Source organism: Ochlerotatus camptorhynchus, unplaced genomic scaffold (assembly GCF_037179485.1).
Source record: "Ochlerotatus camptorhynchus isolate MF236.1 unplaced genomic scaffold, CSIRO-AGI_Acam_v1.1 ptg000130l, whole genome shotgun sequence".
NCBI lineage: Eukaryota > Metazoa > Arthropoda > Insecta > Diptera > Culicidae > Ochlerotatus > Ochlerotatus camptorhynchus.
The window spans coordinates 1260251-1283716 of record NW_027040620.1 but is presented as its reverse complement, the minus strand read 5'-3'; the positions used below and the strand labels follow the sequence as shown (position 1 = coordinate 1283716).

General features: G+C 40.7%; 1 protein-coding gene across 15 annotated transcripts in view; it reads right to left on the bottom strand.

The window, feature by feature from the left end:
• Positions 1-23466, bottom strand: part of gro (groucho) — a 442779-nt gene that overhangs the window by 49395 nt on the left and 369918 nt on the right. For 5 of the 15 annotated variants that reach the window (XM_065220640.1, XM_065220636.1, XM_065220647.1 and 2 more), the window contains exons 5-6: positions 14992-15129; positions 14544-14579 (exon numbers count right to left, since the gene is read on the bottom strand). In XM_065220640.1, coding sequence (XP_065076712.1) covers positions 14544-14579; positions 14992-15129 — 174 coding nt within the window. The remainder of the gene's footprint in view (positions 1-14543; positions 14580-14991; positions 15130-23466) is intronic. The other 10 variants (XM_065220641.1, XM_065220643.1, XM_065220649.1 and 7 more) reach the window with 2 other exon arrangements.

The window sequence follows — 23466 nt, the reverse complement described above, 5'->3', positions numbered from 1 at the left end:
TTGGTTTTCCCATAGTAATTTCCATATAAACTTCGAATAGTTTGTGCCAAGTCAGTTTCTTACCAAATGAGTTTAAATTTTAGGAGGCTAATCAGGACCTGATTTGAAACCGTTTGAGCACTGTGGAGCGAAAATTTTAAACTTTGCATCAGTCTAGCCGTCATGCATACCCTTCTTTATAAGAAGGGTTTTACCCTGCTGCCAATGATGAAGACCATTTTTCCTGCCGGTAATGGAATCTTCCAGGATGGACAATGCTCCGATCTACACTGCTCACATCATAAAGTCGTGGGACGAGATATTTTCATCACTTTGGTCAACTCCAGAAGCACGAGTGATAAGCCTGTTTTTACTTTAGTCGCTATATTCATAGTTTGGCGGATAGAATTTCGATCTATCATAAAGCGGAAACAATTCAATATATTTTAGACCAACAATTGAAAAGGTACTATGCACTTTTATAAACAAAACGTTGATTATTCTTTCCTCGCCAATCGAACGCAAATGGCCGGCATCATCGGATAGGGGAAAGTTTCGCCAACCCAAAGATGGTGTTAGTTTGCCTAGGTGAGCCTTGAGTCACGAGAAAATGGTTTCCGAAGATTTGATCGCAATAGCTGATGTGCTCTTTTCTATTGTTGGTCGTGATTTGCTCGATTGGTTCCGCTATTTGACAGCTCAATTGGTTTCCGAGATTCTATGCGCCAGACTATGAATATTCTTTAATTCTTTCCTTTATTTAACGTCGGTCTCTGTTCCGCAATCTAGTGCCAATCACCGACGGAGATCGATTGCCATCCATTGACGGCAATTGAATGTGCAGAAAGGCAGCTTCCACACCTGCGTAGGATATCGCACCCATTCAACACACATACATGGAGCGGGACCAACGGCTTTACTTCCCTTCCGAAGGAAGACGTGACCAGAGATTTTTATGCCTCACAAAAATCCCACCGACCTCGGCTGGGATTGAACCCAGACCCATTGGGGTGTTAAAAAGCAGTCACGCTTACCACTACACCACCGGCGCCTGCAGACTTTGATTATAGCGACTATAGTTTTTACCACCACTCTAAAAACGTTGGAGAAACTTCTGATTGATGGTTGAAACGGTTTGGAACTGAATTCCTAAATTATCAGTAGTACATCCGAAATGCTGTATATTTTCGAAATAATTTGTGATTGAATACCGATGTAGTTTAGGCCACTTCCCCGGGGGTTTCTGGGACAAGTCCTGATTTGGCTATATGCGGTCTTAAAGATTGAATATTACCACCTATGGATTAGCCATTGGATGCCGATACAATTTGAGGTGTCGAATGGCCTTTTTGCTACTTGTCAAGGTTCTGACCATATTCCCGGGAGATTCCGGAATAAGTATTGAACATGTCCGGATGAGGCTAAATGTGATCTTAAAGATTAAATATTACCACAGATGAATGCTGATGCAATTTTAGGTACTGCATGAACGGATTTGGAACTTTGCCAGATATGTCCGGGACATGTCCGGACATGGTAAAATGTGATCCTAATGATTAATTATAACCATAGTCACGGAACGATGAAGTAATTTCACGTGTCCAGTGTTCCCGGAGACTTTCCGGAACAAGTCCAGAACATGTCTGTAATATCCAGCTAAATGCGGCCCTGAAGATTACATGTTACCACCAATGGATTATTCACTGAAACCTGGTGGTTTTTGGTACTATGCAAGTTCTGACCACTACACTGTTTCGGGAACATTTCCGGATGTGGCTAAATGTGGTCTTAAAGATTTAAAGTTACCACCAATGGATTAGTTATTGAATGCTGATGCAATTTGATGTGTCGCATGACTGGTTTTGGTACTTTTCAAATTCTGGCTACTTTTCCAGAGATGTCCGGAACATGTTCGGATATGGCAAAATGTGATCCTAAATAGTAATTATAATCACCTATAAATTAGTCTGTTAATGCTGATGCAATTTGAGGTGTCGGATGAGCATTTTGGTAACTTTTCAATTTCTGGTTACTTTTCCGGGGGTTTCCGGAATAAGTCTGGAACATGCCCGGATGTGGCAAAATGTGATCCTTATGGTATTATATTTCCACCAATTGCTTAGTCATTGAATGCTGAAGTAATTTGAGGTGTCACATGCCCGGTTTTAGTACTTGTCAAGTTCCGGTAACATGTCCAAAACATGTCCGGATGTGGCAAAGTGTGACCCTAAAGATTAAAGACTACCACCAATGGAATATTCATTGAAAGCTGGTGCAGTTTGTTGTGGCGCATGGCTGATTTTTGGTACTATTTAATTTCTGGCCATTACACTGAGGAGTTTCCGGAACATTTCCGGATGTGGCTAAATGTGGTCCTAAAGAGTTAATGTTACCACCAATGGATTAGTTATTGAATGATGATGCAGTTTGATGTGCTGAATGAGTGGTTTTGGTACTATTCAAGTTCTGACCGATATCCCAGAGGCATCCTTGTGGTACAGAAAATGTTATATCCATCATATATCCATATCAAACTTGTAAGGAGACAAACAAATTACGGATATGGTCGTATCTCGGTGGTATATGGATAAATGGATAATCTTTGACCGGTGATAGACTTTTTGCAGATTCTAGTTTTTGAGAAAAATTTAAAATTTTAGATTTTCAACCAAAACCCATAATTATGAGCTGGAGAAAAATAACACTTCCAATTTCGGACTGACATGCAAAAAACTAGGATAAACTCTCCGTCGAATGCTTCCAGGTACAACTAAATCTGTTAATTATTCAAGGAACTGTGGCACTTTGAATTTGAACAAATTTTTGCTTGTTGTCCTTATCTTGGTTACGCCCTGTAGATATTGAAGCTCAATTTGATTAATGCCAAAAGGAATTAAAAATTTAGATCAGTCTTGTATACGTTGTTCGAACTTTCTAACTCGAAATCGCATTTTGCTGAACCTAGAAACTACTTTTTCATGATCAAGTTCTATGTTAATATTTTGCAGAAAGTTATTCGTATTGTCCTAAAAATTGATTGTTGTGCTAGAATTACAAAAAAAAACTTTTGCGCAAAAATACAGTTCCAAAATTTTACCTTGATGTTCTACGTTTTCAACTTTTAAATGAATATTGTTTAAAACATATTGAACCAAAGCGAAAAGATTCGCTATTCATGGTTTTTTATAGCAAAGATGGTTGTTACTATATTTTTTAAATGCCATCTCCCAAAGTAACATTGCAAGTTTTATCAAGGTTTTAATAATTTACATTGTTTTGGAAAGGTCATTTTCCAAGTAACAGTGCAAGTTTTACCAAGGTTTAAAAAAATCAGCACACTTTTAGCATTGTAAGTTCTGTCGAGGTTTTAAAACAGGTCTCAAGACCAGGCATGGAATATCATTTGCATTCATTTCGTGCATTCATTTACATTCATTTGCCTCTAACTTTTTTCTTCAACAGCATTCCGCAAAATGTTGTATAGAGATTTTGTAGGTTTTGTTATTAGCTACAACTTTTGTCAACAAGTCAAATCCGTAACTCTTATGCATCATGAAGCAGAGCGAACAGAAGCCACTACTGTTTTTCAGTGAATGTATTTTACATTCATTGAAAAACAGTAACAAGTTCTGCCCGCTCTAGTTCGTGATGCATAAGAGATACAGATTTGAGTTATCAGCAAAACTTGTAGCTAATAACAAAACCTACAAAAGCTCTATACATCATGTTTGCGGAATGCTGTTGATGAACAAAGTTAGAGGCAAATGAATGTAAATGAATGTATGAAATTAATGCAAATGATTTTCCATGCCTGCCCAAGACCAAATCATAGCCTACAAGAATATGTTAAAACCAAAGCTGCTACTTGGGTCTATTGGTCTGCAACTTATTTTCAGACTTCATTTCGATTAGATGAGACTTATTTGTGCTGCGCCATTTTGAGAAATGAGACAAAAATCAAAATGGCCGAATTCTAGCACAGATTTGAATGGTTTCTCGCTCATCAACTCAATATAGCCAAAAGGCGAATTAGTAGAACAATTTTCCTCCTCCAACGTTAGATGGGATGGCAGAAGAACATCCAATAACTGTTTCACTGCAATCGAACCATGATAATTGTTCGGAAGCAGCAATTAGACGTTAATGGTAGCAATTTGGTCCTCTATTTGCTTGAAAAAAATTGCATCCTCGTTTTTTAATCCACTCGGCTACTACGTGTAAACACGCCATCGACACCCAAACGAGAGGAGGCGATGTGCGATAACGATAAGAAACCAGTAACGAGCCCACCCACTCCTGTAAGTTTCAGGAAAAAGGGGCTGTATTATCGAAAATTCCACCACAACCACCACCAACCAGCCCAGATGTTGAAAGCTGACAGGAGTCAGTTGCCAGCGGTTAATCGTTGGTCCATAAACCGAATGACTGGCATAATTATAATCGTATATAGCCTCATTGTAGTATACATAATCGTCCGATTTAATTTCATTCAACCGGGTTTTCCACCTCCCACAATGCAAGCAGGGGGAATTGGGTTCGAATGTGTTACATTCTCTAGAGTTCAGAGAGAAACAGAGTAAAGTGTTTCACTTAGGGTGAAATAATGGGTTATTCTTAATTGTTGGACGATTTAAACAAAAACGTATCCTACGATTTTTCAATAGATGAATTTTAGGAAGATCATCTCTAGAAACACTCACAATGTTATCGCAACTATCTGCTTTAAATTCCCCTAATTCCAAAGACATGCCACATATCCTCAACATCAGCACCAAGTAATTTTCCCGATAACCCTATCACTAAACTCTTTATGGTTCACATCAAAGCTCATCGTTCCGGAGCCAGAGTCCTCCCAACCCAGCTCACAGCTTGAGCACAGCTATCAGCAAATTCCCTTAACCCAAATAAAAAATTCCCCACACTTGGTTCGCATTCAACATTTAATTAACAACATCATCACGTTCCATAAGTTTCTCTATTATCCTTCTCGCCATGTTTGCAGACCACCCTCTACTAAGCTCATCCCTCCCCTCGCTCGCTCGCCTCGTTCGTCGTTTCGTCTCATTTCTCAAACTTGGTTCCACCAAAAGCACATAATCATTTTGCTCCTTCGTGACTATATGTTTGTCCATATAGATAGACACTCACACCGACAGCAAGAATCCCTTGCCTTGGCTACACAGAGCTGCCAAGTCGACACCCAAAGAACACGAAACGCTTCACATTTATGGCTCACTTTACCGAAGCCGCCCTACACACCCAGTGCTCACCGACCACTTTCTCCTAAATATCCCGGAGAAATCTTGCAAGGAGAAGTCTTGAAATCACTTTAGCCTCATCAGTAGCAGTATAGCACTCACTCACTCACCCGCTCAGTCTGCTGGAAAGCAGACTCTAGTAGTAGTAGGTACCTAACTGGTAGTACAATGTTTGCAGGATAGATCAGACAAATGCCTTCGACGCCAGTGCCCCCACCACCACTCCCGCCAAGCCAGCCAGGGGAGCCGCTTCCTCAAGATCTGCTCTTGAAGGCTCCTTGTTCCCGCGTTGGTCTAGTTAGTACACAGCTGCTAACTGTCGAGTGGAGAAGTGAATGAGGTAGGCACTCATACCCGCCACTACACTGACGACGACGGCGATGGGTATGACGATGATGGTGGTTGTGTTTTGCTTTCTCATTCCCTCGCAGGACTATGCTTTCTTGTAGCCAGGCTTTGAGGCTGCTATTGACTTACTACCGAGGGTTGTAACCGCTGGCGCGTCAGGAAGACACCGTCAAGAGAGCGAAGGTGGTGTATCTGGTTTTGTGAGTGATGTTTTCCTTTGAGTGGTCACCGTGGGGGGGAAACATTACACTGCTTTTGGTAGGTAGCATCGTATTCAAGATAAGCTGCAGATTTAAGTTACCTTGGAAAATGTGGGAAAATTCGAAGACCCAACATTCTTGGGGAAAATTTGGAAATGTTTTCGAACTTTAACTTCTTTGTAATTTAAGTCTATTTTCTTGGATCATTTTATTTCACTTATTAATTTCTAAGAAAAAGGTAATTACAGTGTATCGCAAAATTGAGCAATAATTTTTTGAAACATGATGAATAGATATTTTTTTAAAATCTCGGCTGGTGGTTGAACAGATGTTTATTGATTTATCGCTATAGTTTTAGACTTTATTGGAAGAGCCGGTATGAAGTTAGATTTATTTTAGTAAAACGCTCGATTTTCAACTATTTTCCTGGTGGAAGAATTTTAGTAAAATTAGTGGCATATGAATGATCTTTAATGGGACTAAAATGAGCAAAATTTCTAAAATCTAGGTTCATTTAATTTCAAGAAAATAAGGATTTTCAAGAAAAAAACGTTTTCTAAAATAGTTCTAACTTTTTATAAATTCAACCAAAAATGACAAATACTTTACCAATAATTGATAAATGAATGATGACTTAGCAGCCACAAATTTAGAGACGTGTCTTGTGATTTGAGAGCCGTTTTTCTAAAATTAAAGGACAGCTGTACGCTCAACTTTGAGATACACTGTATGTACATAAATTTAAAAAAATATCCTCAGATTCAGATTCCATTTGAGTTCTTATTTGATTTTACTAGTTAGAATGTTGAAGATGAAGCGACTGAAGACTCCAGCAAGCCATGAATTAGTTGCTAAGAGCGTGTTTAATTGGTTTCAATAATTTTTTTCCATTCTATTCTTGACCGTCGATGAAACAAGTTCATTTCATTCATCGGTCCGACCTACGGCATATTCCCATAGGTTATGCGCCTTTGTGAAGAAAATTCAAGAAACTGTTCAAGCGAAAGTTTTTTCCACCGTATAATCAAGAATTTTTCACGTTCCCGGTATGGACGGAAGCAAGTTCGGTCTGGAAAAGCTGTAGAGTGGCGGATACGAATGTTGGCAATTCAAGGTGGAAATGCGTTGGAAGCGAACGCGTTGGAAGAAGGATATGCCAAAGCACGGGCCACCACCGTTTTGCTCGTATACGACAGTCAGCACCCGCTGATCCGGTACGCCATGAAGACCTGGAACGAGTTGAAGAAGCATCACCAGAAGACGTCGATGTCCACTCGTGTCTCGTACCTGAAAAAGCTGTGCAAAGCTGAGTACAACGACGACGGGGACATGGAAGGGCGCCATCTTTTCCGGATGGACCAACTGTTCCTGGACCTCGAATCCAGCTTGAAAGTGGCGATGATATGCCTGAAGAGTATGCCTGACTCTTTCGATACCCTCACTACTGCGTTGGAATGCCGTTCCGACGAGAAGCTCACCATGGAACTGGTGAAACGTAAATTGCTGGATGAAGCACAGAAGCGTGCTGAAAAATGTCATCGTGGGGAGTCCATTCTGCGTGCTGGTGGCGACAAGAAGGTTGTGTGTCACAACTGTCATAAACCCGGACACATGAAGCGAGAATGCCCAGCGGCAAGAGCTGGTGACAGAAGCAGCAATTCGAAGCCGAAGAAAAGTCGAGGTTCAAAAGCGAAGATTGGTAAGGCGAGTCCGTTTGCGTTTATGGCTACTACGACCGAAAATAAATCGAAGGTGTGGATCGTCGATTCTGGAGCAACGTCCCACATGTGCTGCAACCGTTCGTTTTTCGATGAGCTGAAGCCAAGCGAGACGTTGGTGAAAGGCATCGGATCTGGACGCTTGTTTTGCCAAAACGAAGAAGGAGAACAGCAAGAAGTTATCCTGCCCAACGTGTACTACGTTCCAAATTTGGAATCGAATCGGATTTCTGTTGGAAGACTGGTTGCCAAGGTTGTTTTCTCTGGTTGTAGTGGTTGCGTGATCCAACGTAACGGAGTCGTAGCAGCCGTAGCAGCAGTTGAAATTTGCGGAAGAGCGCGGTATGAATGCGTCACACCACAAAAAGGACTGCATCCACCATTGGCATCGGAAGTTAGGTCATCGTGATCCCGAAGCAATTCAGCGAGCTGTGCGTGAGCATTCGGCGACGGGCGTGACCATCCACAAGTGTGAAGTGCTGTGTCGAAGGCAAGCTAACTCGACTACCGTTCGCAAGAAAACTCGATGGACAATCATCAAGGATCCTGGATATAGTGCACACGGATATATGCGGTCCAATGAACACGCTATCGCCTGGCGGTGCACGATATTTCCTTACGATGATCGACGATTTCAGTACGTGAGTATGGAGCACAATCGATTCGGAAGAAGTCCAACGGTTATTCGCTCGGACCAGGGAGGCGAATATAGATCAAAGCGTTTGGGACGATTCTTCAGGGAGAATGGAATAGCGCCCCAGTATTCGGCGGGATATGCACCGTAGCAAAACGGAGTCGCGGAGAGGAAAAACCGGCCGATTGTCGACATGGCTAGGTGCATGCTGATCGACGCAAAGATGGGCTACCAGTTCTGGGCGGAAGCGGTCAACACGGCCGTGTACCTGCAGAATATACTTCCATCACGGTCCATCGAGAAAAAATGTTTCGAGCATTGGTTTGGGAAGAAACCGGATTAAGGACGATTGCATATTTTTGGTTGCACTGCGTTCGTTCGCGTTCCTGCTGAGAAACGAAGCAAGCTGGCACCGAAAGCGGAGAAGTTAACATTTGTCGGTTATTCCGAGTGTCACAAGGCGTTCCGGATGATCGATAAAGCAACGAAGAAGGTCGTAATCAGCCGTCATGTTCGATTCGTTGAAATGGAGGATGATATCGAAAACGAGGGTTCATCGTCACCGAGTATTGTGGAATACGAGTCTGAAGTATCGCAGGAAACTCCAGAAGAGGAAGAAGAATCCGATGATGACGGGTCGGTTCAGGAGGAGTGTGAGTCAGATACCTCGTCCTATGACTCAACATGCGACTGCATCGATGAGGGCAACGAATACGAAAGCGATACTGCAGCTGTGAAAACGCCACTCCGGTGTTTGACCAGAAATACGAGGGTACAGAAACCACTGGAATGGCACGCAGGCTTGTGGCGGAACCAAGGACATTCGCTGAGGCAATGAACGGGCCAGAGGCGGAACAGTGGCGTATGGCGATGGATGAAGAAATCAAATCGTTGAAGGAACATGGTACTTGGAAGCTAGCGAAACTGCCCGCAGACCGCAAAGCAGTCGGCAGTAAATGGATATTCAAGCGCAAACTCGATGAGGACGGCAACATTGTGCGGTACAAGGCACGTCTGGTTGCGCAAGGATTTTACTAGAAGTATGGAACGGACTTCGACGAAGTGTTCGCCCCGGTGGTGCGGCAGGTGGTGAAGCATGCGGACGTGAAGATCGCCTATCTCCACGGCGATCTGGACGAAACAATTTTCATGCGGCAACCGCCAGGCTACGAAGCTGGTGGTGTTGATGCGGTATATCTGTTGCAGAAAAGCTTGTACGGCCTCGAACAAGTGGGACATGTTTGGAACAAGAAACTGGACGGCGTATTAAAGCATCTTGGTTTCACACAGTCAGCAAATGATCCATGTTTGTACGTGCGACGTCGAGGCAAGCAATTCACGTATTTAGCCATCTACGTGGACGATATGATCATCGCTTGCCACACCGAAGAGGAGTACAACGAGTTCATCGCAGCCCTTAACCGTAGTTTTACGGTTACATCGTTGGGAGACATCCGCCAGCGGGCTTACATCCAGAAGTTGTTGGAGCGGTTTTGGGTTGACTGACGCAAAGTCATCGAAGATTCCGAACTGCCAAACAAGTTTGGTTGGTGGTTTGTTGTACGTGACAGTAAACACCCGACCGGACATCGCGGTCAGCGTACCGATTCTTGGAAGATCGGTGAGCTATCCATTACAAGCGGCAGTCTTCACGAAAACATGTACCATGTTGAGCTTATGAACAAAAATCCAAGCGAATGTTTAGCTTGAACAATCTTGAACGCATGTACATTTCACGCAATACACTCTGGTGTATAGATGTTGTTCGCAAGTGTATGCGCAGATGTTTGTATATGGTTTCACACACGAGCAGCCCTCGGGGTCAGGAAAAGTCTCAAATACCCTACAATACGGGTATTTTCAGAACGGGGACGACGCAAGGTGCCAAAACTCGATATTCGACGTTATTTTGGAATCCAATATGGCGGCCATCAGGATTCAAAAAGTATCAACTATCCTACAATATGGGTATTTTCAGAACGGGGATGCCGACAATCGATATTCGACGCCATTTTGGAATCCAAGATGGTAGCCAGCAAGTTTCATAAAACGTGTCAAATACCCTAAGATATGGGAATTTTCGGAACGGAGACAATGCGTGGCTGCCGAAAATCGATATCCGATGCTATGTTGGACTCCGACATGGCGGCCATAGGGTTTCAGAAAAAAGTGTCAAATACCCTACAATATGGTTATTTTTGGAACAGATAATCGATATCAGATACCATTTTTGAATCCAATATGGCGACCATCAGGATTCAGAGAGTGTCAAATATCGATTTCCGGCCTCTAGACGCCATCCCGATTCCAAAAAACACCTTTATTGATGGGTATTTGACAGTATTTCCCCCTTAATCTGAAATTGGAAGCCACCATCATGGATCGTCGCATATCAATTTTAGATCTGTAGACATCATACCGATTGCAAAAATATCAATATTGATATCGAAGATGGCGGCTTCCGATTTGCGAAAAAGTGGAAATACAGTCATTTCATTTTTTTCGTAAATCGGAAGCCGCCATCTTCAATTTCAAAATGGCGTCGATTATCGATTTTAATCCTCTAGACATCATCGCTATTCCCAGAATACCTTTATTGATTAGTATTTGACAGCATTTCCCATTTTTTCTTAAACTGGAAGCCGTTATCTTGGATTTCAAAATTGCGTCGCATATCAATTTTCGATCTCTAGATGTCTTCCCGATTAAAAAAAAAATATCCATATTGATGCACAGATCTATGCGAGGGGGGCGACTTTATCTACGATGAAGGATTTTTTTTGCTTTGGTTAGCTGCGTGCACGCTGAGTAGATAGAAAGAAGATTGATGACGATTCAGAAGATATCCTGCAAAAAGATGAAGTGCGATGCAAGTACATGCGAGAAATGAAATATTTTTTTTCGAAGATTGATTGGCTAGTGTGAGATTTTTGAGCATCTAGAATTGAGATTTAGATGTGTCGCCCCCCTCGGATCTATGCGCATACGCTTAAATGAACCGAGTGAACAAGCAACAAAAGTCATAAAAACTGCACGAATTTGGATCGAACAGCTTCGTTTCAATGCAAAAGAAGGTTCATTTGAAAATAAAAGAAGAAATTAACACGAGTCAAGCCAAAACAAATAGCATACAAAATTGATCGAAAGTAGTTCTGTTTATGTTGACGGGGATCTGCTCGAAGAGAAGACATAATGACTTTCAATTGAAAGTGATGGTTGACAGCTTCATCGTCGCTTGACGATTTTCGATAGAAAGTGACTTTGTGGGGCCCTGTTTGCAACAATTTGGCGCACATGCGTCGTGTGAGCACGTCTAAGGGAGCAAGCATTAAGTACGTCACGCAAAATGTAGGGTAAATCAACCCCCCTCTCAATTCGTCACGATTTTTCTTTACCTCCTAATGCATTGATAGTCGCATATCTGTGAACCGCTCTCTCCCGCTTAAAGCGTGACGTACTTAATGAATGCTTCCTAACTGGGTTACAACAGAACGATTTTTAACTTACAGCCAGGAGTCCACTGTTGTGGCGGAGGTGTGGCATCTGCTAGCATGTTAAAACATCATGTCAACGCGTAGCACACGCCATACGACTTCGGCATGATGTTTTGACATGTTGCACGATACCACATCACCGCCACACCAGTGGGCGCCCATCGTCGATAAATTTAAAAAAAATACAATGGACTATTGTCTACGCAGGGGGAGGGGGAGTCAAGAGTCCAAAGAACTGTAGCGTAGCTAATGAACAGCCCCTAAGAACAATTCTAGACAAACCACTCGCTGTCAGTAAATTGTAAACGAAAGACTGACATTTTTATGCAATTGCTCAAGCATAACTTCTTCTTATGAGTAGTCTTCATGGTACAAAATGTGTGCGAGGAACTCGTTAGTTTTTGCACTCGCTTGTTCCCCACATTCTACATTCGCTTCTTCTTCTGAGCATTTTCGCTTGCACATGAGTTTGAACATTGGTGCGAGCCGAGGCTCGAGCTGAAGTTTGTACTTGTTCATTGTACTTGCGTTCAAACTTGTGTACAAATGGGTTTGAACATAGTCGAACATAGAATGCGGAGAACAAGCGAGTTCAAAAACTAACGTGCACATCACACTCATGTTGTACTTCGATACCTCATATTCACCAACGACCACGAACTTGTACTTGGATCAGGAGGAGCTGTCATGGAGGTTTACGTCGACGCTGACTGGGCCGGCGATGTGAAGACCCGGAAGTCGAATTCTGGATTTCTGGTGGTGTTTGGTGGTGGTCCAATCCACTGGGCATCCCGAAAGCAGACATGTGTTGCTTTGAGCAGCACAGAAGCTGAGTTTGTGGCACTCGCTTAGTGTTACAAAGAGTTACAATGGGTTGAGATTGCAAGATCTCTCCGTTCTCATGACAAAACCGATCCAAATTCACAACCAGTCGTGCATCAAGAAATTGGAATCAGGAAAAATCAACAACTGATCAAAGTACATCAATACGAAATATCATTTCGTCCGCCAGATGAAGGAGGAGGGCAAGATCTCGGTGCAATATTGCCCAACCGATAGCATGGTGGCGGATATGTTGACGAAACCATTGGCCAAGCTGAAATTGAAAATATTCCGAGAGGCAGCTGGAGTACAACCGTCGAGGAGGAGTGTTGAAGATGAAGCGATTGAAGACTCCAGCAAGCCATGAATTAGTTGCCAAGAGTCTGTTTAATTGGTTTCAAAAAAAATTTCATTCTGTTCTTGACCGTCGATGAAACAAGTTCATTTCATTCTTCTGTCCGACCTACGGCATATTACCGTGGAATACTAATCAGAATTTATCTCGAATTATCCTCAATTGAGCAGTTTCACGCCAAATAATTCACTTTTGAGCAAAAGTTCGGCAATTTTGATTATTGCAATAAGAAACAATTGTTTTTATTCCATCGTAGAAAATATTCCCCTTCAGATGGCAAACATGAAGCGTAGGTAAAAAAGACCCTGATGATAATATTTGAAGAGACCTTAAGTTCTTTTCCCTTTAAAATAAAAACGTGAATTACAAAACCGGAATTGTTTTGAAATATTGACCAGAAAAAAAAAAACAAAATTCACAAGCCTTTCACAAGGCTTATTAAGAAGCACTCCCCCATTCTAAACAGCTATCAACATAATTCCACTGACTTTGTCATGAATATTGATTCGCAGAGATTTCCATCGCAAGCCGAGCGGATCATCATTAACTCCCGCAACAAACGATACAGATAATCGGACCCGGTTATTTCGGAAGTGCAATCAGGGCATATTGGGTGAGGGGTGTCCCGGGAGTTAAGCCCACCGGAAAGCGGGAGTCAAATGTCAGATGGTTAATTAAACTCCAATAAGCCACGTGTTGATTGATAACGATAAACCCGTCCGCTCGTTGATGTTTATTGTTTGTTCACCCATCAGGAATGTTGTGTTCTATATCCGTCCTACCTGCCCCATATGCCCCTGCCCCGAACCGAACATTCCACGTCACACGGCTTTACCTCATTATGTATTTAGTGGTTTTCATCGAGCTGCCGATGTTTCGCTGCGGTTGATTTTCCACACCGGAGTACATAAATGATACAATATAATCCTCGAGTTGAGCTGTTTGAAATTTTAAGCCACTCGGTCGGTGTTGTGAGGGGTGTGGAATGGATCAAGCTTTTCGTGGTTGATTGTGTGGGATTGTGCTCTTTGATACAGGATCACATACACATGTACATATCTCCCTCCACAACAGGACACAATGTTGATTGGCAGTGTTTGTTGGTATGTGCGGTGGCGTAAAATAATCTGACTGTTTTTCTGATTGTGTGCAGAGGAGTGGAGTGGGAGGTGGGAGGGGGGGGGGGGTGGTAAGTAGGAAATGCATGCCGGAGGAAAAGTGACCAAACATAAAATCCCCACGAGGGCATCAAACGATACGATCAATTAATGAAAATAATTAACATTCAACGTTGACACAGACGTACACAAACACACACACACATGAACAAACGTGAGAGAGACAATGAAATTAAGCCGGCAAGTGGGCAGAGATTGGGCTGATTAATTTGGAGTGAAATTAAAATAAAGTGTTTTTGTTCTGTGTTGGGTCCAACTGTGAACAGTTTGGTTCAATTACAAACATCGAGAGTATTATGCAGGAAAATGCGAACGTGAATAATGGTTGGGAGTAATTAATCGATGCAACAACAAAGACAATCGAGTGTTAAAACGGAAACAAAGGTGTAACATTATCCTCGGACCTAGTAGTGGTGGTAGGAGGGTTAACAACACATGAGCAACAACGTGTAATGAGTGCAGTGATTCGTTATTTTTTTTTGTTTTGTTTTGTTAAACTATTCTTATGTGTTCCGAGAACAGAAAAAAACAGAAACGAAGCTGATTCGAACACTTACTAGAAGTTGCTGAATTCCCTGCTGTTGATGTTGCTGCTTCGTTGAACAAAACAGGAGAGTGTCAAAGAGCGCGCGCAGAAAAACGGAAAATCATCGTCAAAATAACCAGAGAAGAAAGAGAGAAAAAGAATTCATTTTAAAAACCGAGCACGTTTTGGGGGATTCACGATAGAAACAAACATAGGTAGTGGAAAACTAAACCCGCTTCAGACGATTTGGGGGGGATATTGCTACCAACTATAAATAGCCGCGCATATGAACTACCAGAACAAATTTCCAAAACTAAAGCGGAAAACCAATCGTGAACTAAAAAAAAATCAGTTTCTAGCATTCCGGAAGAGTTGGAAATCTATGTAGGTTCCTAAACAAGAAAATCAAAACGGAAAACGGAAACGAGGAAAGAAAATCCGAGAAGTGCTGCTTTTCTTCGGGAAAGACCGTCACTTACCCCGATGATGGCGTTTAGCTCCGGCATGGTGACCTGTTTCGCACGTTCCACTGCCTGTGCGACCTGCTGTTGGTGTTCTGTGGCGAGGAATGGCAGCAGCTGTCCTATCAGCGCGTTCAGGCGTTTGGCGATTTCCGTCTGCAATGGGAAGTTCGAATGGAGCTGTTAGTAGAGGAACATTCGGTTTTTTTTGGATTGAAGTATTATGTGCATCAAATGGATTACAATTATTGGGAAATTAGAATATTCAATACAGTTTGAGATACAAAAATGAACCGATTTTGTCAGCTCCAGGACTGGAAAGCACCTCAGAGCGTTAGCAAAGCAACTTTGTGCATGCATCTCACAACACTCGACAAAGAGTGTGTGATTCTCCCATTTACTTTGCACACTCTTTTCCATCTAATCTGTGAGAAAGCGATCCACACAATGAGCGGTACACTCCGTGCGGCGCAGTGAATTCTTTGCAGACTTTGCTTACTGCACGACTGCATGCATAGGAGATGAGAAAGGGCATTTACAACCCTACACTGAGTGGTGCTCTTTGCGTCGGAGCCGTGGGAGTGATGGCTACACATTGAGCTTTCGTTATTTCTGGGTGTGTGTTTGTCTTCTCTTCTCCGCTGCTTTACACTTGCGCAGGGTGAAAAACAGGCCCACTTTGTGTTTGCTTGATTCTCACATTGTTTATTTCAGAAAATCAGTACATTGCGCGCATTGAGTGATCAGATGACAGCCCTGGTCAGCTTCCCTTTTGATAATCTTTGCAAATGTTACGAAACCCACGTGCTTTTTCAGTGGTCTTATAATATACCTTAAAGATGAATGAGAAAGATTTGGAATTACGGTTATGTTAAATTATTAAAAGAGAAAAGTCTGATGTGCGGATGGCTAACATTACTGTAATAGGATAATTTCTGTTTGTTATTGGATGTGTGGAAAAATTAAGAATTTTGCATAAATATAGGACCATCAAATTTCTCATGAAAGTCATCTACAAGAGAATTTGAAGCTGTCTAAGACGCATGTTTTGCATAAAAGAATGTGTGTATATTTTTGAATAAAAAAAGTACCTATACTCAATTATATAAAAATAAAATTAAAAAGTCAAAATGATTTTATACGAGTTTAAAAAATAAATATCTCTAATTTTTCGTATGATGTATTTCGAGTTAAGCCCTTCTAAATGGGAACTTTAAAATTGGACTATTCTAACCGTGCTGGGGAACTAATATTTGAAAAGAGCGTATTTCATAGAGAAAATCGTTAATATCTCGCGCAACACGAGAAAGGGCCTATCATTGATGATTGATTCTCTTTTTCGGTTTTCTTTTTCGCGAATAACCCGACTGCAAATGAATTTCCCATTCACTGTGTTAGTTCAGGCGCAAGCTAACATCATCTTCTGTAGAACTGTAATGCGAGCTTAGCGAGAAATTCGTTTATGTTGCCATGGTAAACCAAAGAGAAAGTCGATGAAGAGAATCGATCAACGAGGATAGGCCCTTTTCAAATGTTAGATATCGCATGATCTTCAAGAGATATCAATTCGCTTTATTCGGAAAAACTGTGTACACTGAGGATAATTTTTTCACGGTTTTTTGTGCGACTGTTTTTTACGCGGATTTGTTAATAAACGCGGTTTATTTTTACGCGGATTTTTCATGTAACGCGTTTTTTTTTTAAATGCGTTTATTTTTCGAGGCTCATTTGCCGTAGCTTTGCGGAGCCGATGTTCATCGTTTGGGTTACAAAATTATTTAAAACTAACGTTAGTAAAGCGGGGGCCGATTACTCGCGGCTATCTCGAGGCTAGGGGTAACAAATTGTAACAAACGGATGGCAGGGTAGGGATTGAGAACACAAGGTAATGTGCTCTTGATCTAGAACTAAGCGACATACTGGAGAAAAAGACGAACATAGGGGTACACGGATGGGAGGTAACGCGGTTGTTGTACGCAGATTTTTTAACAAGGAGACTTATTTTGAATGGATTTTCATAGTACCTAAAGGTTAGAACGGTAAAAAATTGGTTGACTCAAATTTGGCGAATATTTTTTAATCTTGCGTTTAAAAAACTTGAACACCTCTCATTTTGTAGGTCTGTGTGTACCAGGGCGGGATGTGCAGTCAAATCGGCCTACTGAAAATCCATCAATGAGATGTAAATGTGTAAGGCTCATTGAGTTTGTCATCTCTTTCGTTGTCCCGCTGTTTAAACGGTTGAAGGAGTGTGACGTCAAACTCCGTCATCCATTTAAACAGCCGGAGAACGAAAGAGACGATAAATTTACTGGTCCTCACCTGTTTTCGCTCATTGATTTTCCATATGTGAATTTTGTTCCAAATATCAAAAAACCATCGTTGCTTATGGCTTTGTTGTCCTTTGCAACCAGTTATGTAGCGTCTATTTTGCTTCCATTCAGTTGTCAAAATGGCATCGAAGCAAAAGGAGCAGCACATCAAAATTTTGATCACGCATAAGCGAAATCCAAATTATTCTCACACAGATTGAATGCGTCAGAAATTTGATTACGTTTGAACGATGAAATAAACGTCAAGGCGGATTTCAAGCAGCTCCCAGGCATGCTTGGCATACACAGTTTTGGTCACGAACTGCTCATTTGCTAATAACTTTGCACACAGTTGACGATACATAGTTCTGTTTGAAGTAGTCGATAGAATAGAGTTTAAGCTTGTTGTAGATACGTAAAAAAGAAGTAGATTTTAATTCTAGCAATAAACTGTATTTGTTTTTTCGTTATAAAAATGAAGTGAGAAATGCTCGTTGCACATGTCGGACTTTAAGTGTAAAAATTCATTGGTGTTGATTCAAATGTTAAGATTTACATACTCTGTGCATATCTATAGTAAACTATGATCCTAATCTATTAATTACTTTGAAGAAAAACAAATTTCAATAACTGGGTGAAAAGTTATTAACAAATGAGCAGTTAGTGTGTACAACTGTGCATGCCAAGCATGCTCCCAGGTCAAGAGTTTACATGGCTACCGGAAAAGAAAAGGTTCAAGATAAGTTTGAGTATGAGAATGAGCATGATTGACCACCCACGGTTGCTACTCTGCCTACTTGCCAGATCAGCTGTAATTATACAGAGAACCAATAGACGATGCTTGGGATGTGTAAAAACTGGTGATCTCAAACTAGGCAATACTAACGCCAGCCACGCCCGAACACAGCCACAACGCCAACGAGCTCCTTTTATATTATCGAGTTGCTGTTATTACCATGTAGTCATAGTAACAAATAAAACGATTCACGAATCTTGTATGTGGATGGGCCTGAGATTAGACTCATGATGTTCTGCTCAGTAAGCAAACACGATCGCTCTAAGGCCACCGAGCCCCTCATATCACATCATACCGTTATTCGAGTTGTTGTGACCATTCAAACCTGGCACCGCCGACGACGACAATCGCGCTTTGAGGGGTTGCACTATGGGCAAAAATGGGTCCAAAATTACCCAAAATTCAATATCTCAACAGCACGCTAAATTCCGGCCATGAAAAACGACTTTTCCGAAGGGAAATCGTCCGGGAAATCGATTACACGTGGTCCCATAGACCGGAGAGCCTTGTAGGTATGTGTTTTGAAGCATTTTACCCCATTTTCACCTACTTTTTGGAGGAAATGTTTTTCACAGCTCTATTTTTCGTAAAACATAAGCACTTTATGCATGGTTTAAGAATACTATGTCTTTAACCAACAGTTCATGAGATATTAGGGGAATACGGGGTACACTTTATAAGGGAGTAAGGGGTCAATGTGAAAATACAATCAATGATTTTCCACCTGAAAAGCTCAAAACTACCACTCACTCATCTGGTGATATCTCAAAAACCATTTGTCCAAATCATTTGCCCTTGGAAACACACCAAGTAAAAGAGTTTTCCAAAGTGTGGTGAAAATTTGAGCCCAAAATATTAAGAAATAAAAAATCCCGCCCATGGTGAAAATAGGCCATTTTTTACCATTTGGATACCTGCCGGTAATCAATCTGTTTACTGTAGTTATAACAAAAACAAAATGTGGGTACCTTAAAAAACCTTCAAATTGACGTTCTTAGATTACGAATAGCTTATTTTGTTATGAAAAAATCTCTTCTGAGAGATGAAATTTTTAAAAATCTTGAAAATCCAGGGTTGTAGCCGAGAGGGATCTAGGCACTTCAGAGTAAAATAAAAAAAAGGCATTTGTTTAGAATGCCAATTTAAGCGTTTTGGTCAAGTTTGGCTAAAATCGGTGACATCGACCACATGTGGTGTTCTCACTTGATTTGGAATGACCCATATGTACACACTTAGATTATTTTACCGAAATCTGTGAAATTTTACCGAAATCTCAACAGCTGAACGTTCGGTAAACAGTTCGGTGAAAAATTACAGGAAATCTGTGAAAAATCACCGAACTGTTTACTGAACGTTCAGCTGTTGAGATTTCGGTAAAATTTCACAGATTTCGGTAAAATAATCTTAGTGTGTATAATTATATTTAAGCGCTGAGCTTGCAAGAGCGGTTGATTTTAAGTTTAACATGGAGGGCGACTAGTTACAGATCATTCGAATGAGATCCTCTCCACTTATTTGTTTAAATTTAATTCAATGTTTACCAAATAACGTCTCAAAAAATTAATAGAGCAGCTTAGCTTGATGGCTGCCTCTTTTGCTTACTGAATAGAAGATCGTCTGTATAAGACGTGTCGATCGGAGATCCATATCAAATCCTTCTGAAAAGCAGTTGTTGTCGTCGTCTGTGAGCTCGCCACCGGGACCGAAATTTAGTAACAGCAAGTTGAACGGGAACATGGTGGCGTAAGCTATGATTTGGATTATTGAGCAGAAAATTATGGGTCAATCTCAAGCTGCTAAACATTATGAAGTTTTAGTGTGCATCGAATTTATTCTCAATATACGATAAAGCGTATTGACATTCGGTAGGAGGAACTAGTACGTAAAAGAAATAATATTTGAGTTCTAGGAAAAACGTGTTGATCGGAAATCTATAAAAAAAATCCTTCTCAAGAGTAGTTTTTATCGTAGTAACAGCAAGTTCAACAGGAACTTTGTTGTATTTTTTTTTGTAAAATAAGGGGCTTGGTGACCTTGTGGTGACCGATTTTGCTTGCTAAGCAGAAAATCATGATTTTAATCCCAAGCTCTTTCACATTATAGAGTTAGCATTAGCATTAGCATCGAACAAGTTGCACAATATCGTAGGTGGTACGAATTCAAAACTATTAAGAGCAAGACGGATATCTATTACTGGACAGATAGTAAGTAGGAAGTAATTACTATCTCCCAGATAAAGACATATCCCGCTCCAACAGTTAAGGATTGTCCTGGCCACGTCCTTACAACTGGTAGGGATAGGAAAGGTATGTTAGTCCAACATTTACTTAAGAGAGATGCAGAGAACTCTACGACCCCTCATAAATGTCTCGGGAATTTAGGAATTATGTTAGTAGGGAAGGTAAGCCATAGGATACACCCAGTCAGTGTTGCTGGCATATGTAGTTTTTTTTTATTAATGTTGAAATTGCTGTCCGAATCATCTGCTGGAAGATAAGGTTGCTGAAATAAAATGAAAATATAACATAGTGAATTCGCTATCGTTGTCACACCCATAGCAAATTAAAAGGAAGGAAATATGTTGTGTTTTATCTTTTTTTTTCTTCTAGTGATTGAGAGGAAAACTCGCGGGAGTGAAAATAATTTTACTACCTCTTCTCCCGTAGGCCCAAAACCTCTATGTCTTTTTAATTTGAATTATAATCAATTAAAGTAAACTTAAATTCATGTGATGCACTCAAATTATACGAAATTTATTTCGTTTTTGCGGTGCTACACTGCCGTACACCGAAATAATTTAGGGTGTTGATAGAGGATGCACCTTTGTTTAAAAACTAATGATGTTAAGCTGTCAAAGACTCGCGCTTATTCCTGTTTACACTACACCGGTGCTACACCGCAATAACGAAAGCGACATAACTGGAACAAGCCCACCAAATACAATAACCATGGCAGAATCAACACAACCTTAATCAGTTTTTTCATACACAACCACAAACGAACAAATTTAATCTTATCTCATTAATTTTCATTGTTTTTGGCAACATTACAAGGAGAAAAGGAGACAAACTATCAAAAGTAAGGAAAAGTGAACTGGTCGCTGGGAACCATTTTCTAGTCGTGTACTATCATTACATCTATACTTTTTTTTTTAAATTGACACTAGATGGCATTACAACAAACGCTTCAATTGGCTGTTGTCTCGCCTATCTCTACCATTCTATACTCGGACAAAAAATGCTACACTAATACAATTCCACACATTTTTATTGACGAATTTCCACATGATTTTTTTATGTGATCACACATAAACAGAATCCACCCAGAAGCACACATAAAATTTATTAGTCAAAAGAATTGTATGCTTGGTTACACATGGCTTTTATGTGTACACATATTAAGTATGCGTCTGACAAATAGATATAATTCGTTGATCACATTTCAAAAATTCATGTGTGGGACACATAAAAATAATCTTTGAAATTTTATCAGTCTGCTCATATCAGTTCACTCAAAAAGCGCAAAAAGTGTATCCACATACAAATGAGCAAAATTCCACCCAAATTCGAGGAAACGTCACCCGCATTGCTGCAGCTTTTCCGGAAAATCTGCATCCCATTCCCGAGTAAACCCACCCTCTACATTTAACGCAACACAAAACTATTGTACTTAGCTTTTTTTGAAGGACAAACCATCCATTCCTTCTTTTTCGTCTTTCGGCCATCTTACGCAGAGGACGCAACCGTTTGTTTTTTTTCTCGTATTGCACCGTCGTTCAGCCATCTGGTTCCTTCTGCTTCTCGCCATTTTCCTTTTTTATTTTTATTTTTATTTTCACAATCTGCGCCAACTCTTTTTTCACACTTTTAGACCTTTCTGAGACTTCTAACACTAATCTTTTGCATCAAATCACTTTCCACCGTACTTATTTAAGCCTTACTCATATCTTTTTTAATAAATTCCACCAAAAAACATTGGAATTATGATTTAACTGGGTCGGCTATTTTTTCCACTACCACTTGATGCGCCAGTCTCCTCATTGTTCATCATTTTGAATAACATCGAGTAAAGCAGTACCCAAATAAAATTGCAAGTTTGATCGAGGTTTAACCCTCCGTTACTCGCGCCAACTTTTGTAACACGAGTACTCGCGCGTTGTACTTTGTACAACAGTGTGAGTTTTCCATTTCCATTTTACAGCCGAGCTACCAATCGATATGAAACCAACGGGTATTCCTTAAAAAACTTGATTTTAACTAAACAAACTTTGATCACAGTTCAGCTCTTTCACATTATAGAGTTATACTTTAAATCAGCTTTTCTTCATAATACGATGGAAAGCGTAAAGAAATTGGAGGGCCGGGTACGTAAAATGAGTAATATTTGAGTTTCAGGAAAGACGTGTCGATCGGGAATCTATATCAAATACTTCTCAAGAGAAGTTGTTGTTGTCGTTGTTTTTTTTTATATAATGAGTTCGGTGGCATAGTGGCAACCGATTTTGCTTACTGAGTAGAAGCAACCGGTGGAAGCTAACGATTTTAAATTGGCTCACTACTTGACTAGCCTATTGGTCCCAAGCAATCGATTAACGTACCGCATTCTAGTCGAAATTCTAGTACTACACTATGTTTGTTTTGATTCGCTATGAAAGTTTGACAGATAAAATGAGGGGTCGTGGATTTTCCTGTGTTTCGAGGGGTGCTTGGGATTAGCTTGGGACCGAAGATAGTACCAGATCTGAGCCAAAAAGTTGAGCACGTTTCTTCCGGACCTACTATTCTTAGAGTTACCTCTATGCTAGAAGACCGTGGATTCAATCCCACGCTCCTTCGCGCTATTGAATCGTAAGGACATCAATTCAGTATATCGTTTACCAAAACGTCTAACGTCAACATATTCCTATCCATTCCTTTCTTGACAAGCATTCGGGCGTTCCTAGTTTTAGAACACCAGTATTTACACATTAAGTATGATTGTTAGTCCCAAGCGACGTTTATTGATTATCTGTGTAATTACAGCTGATCTGTCAATAAAGGAGTTGCATTCAAGGGCGGTCAATCATGCTCATGCTCATGCTCTAAAATGTAGTCATGATGGAAATATCCCTTAAAATAGCAATACATACGTTCCCTTTACTGATCGAAGGACAATAGGATTTGGAAGTTGCAAAAATGGTTGTGACCTAGTGGCGGCACCTTAACCTTAATCTACCTGTGCAGCAGCTCTTAAAATGTTAACAAATCTCAACATATTGTTTGCAATTGATAAATATCAGACAAACTAGAAGATTCTGTAGATTTGCAATAGATTTGAATATAAAGTTTTTAAAGTTAGTGCAATGGTAAAAAGTGAGGTTACGCGACGCCACTGCGTGATCTTTTT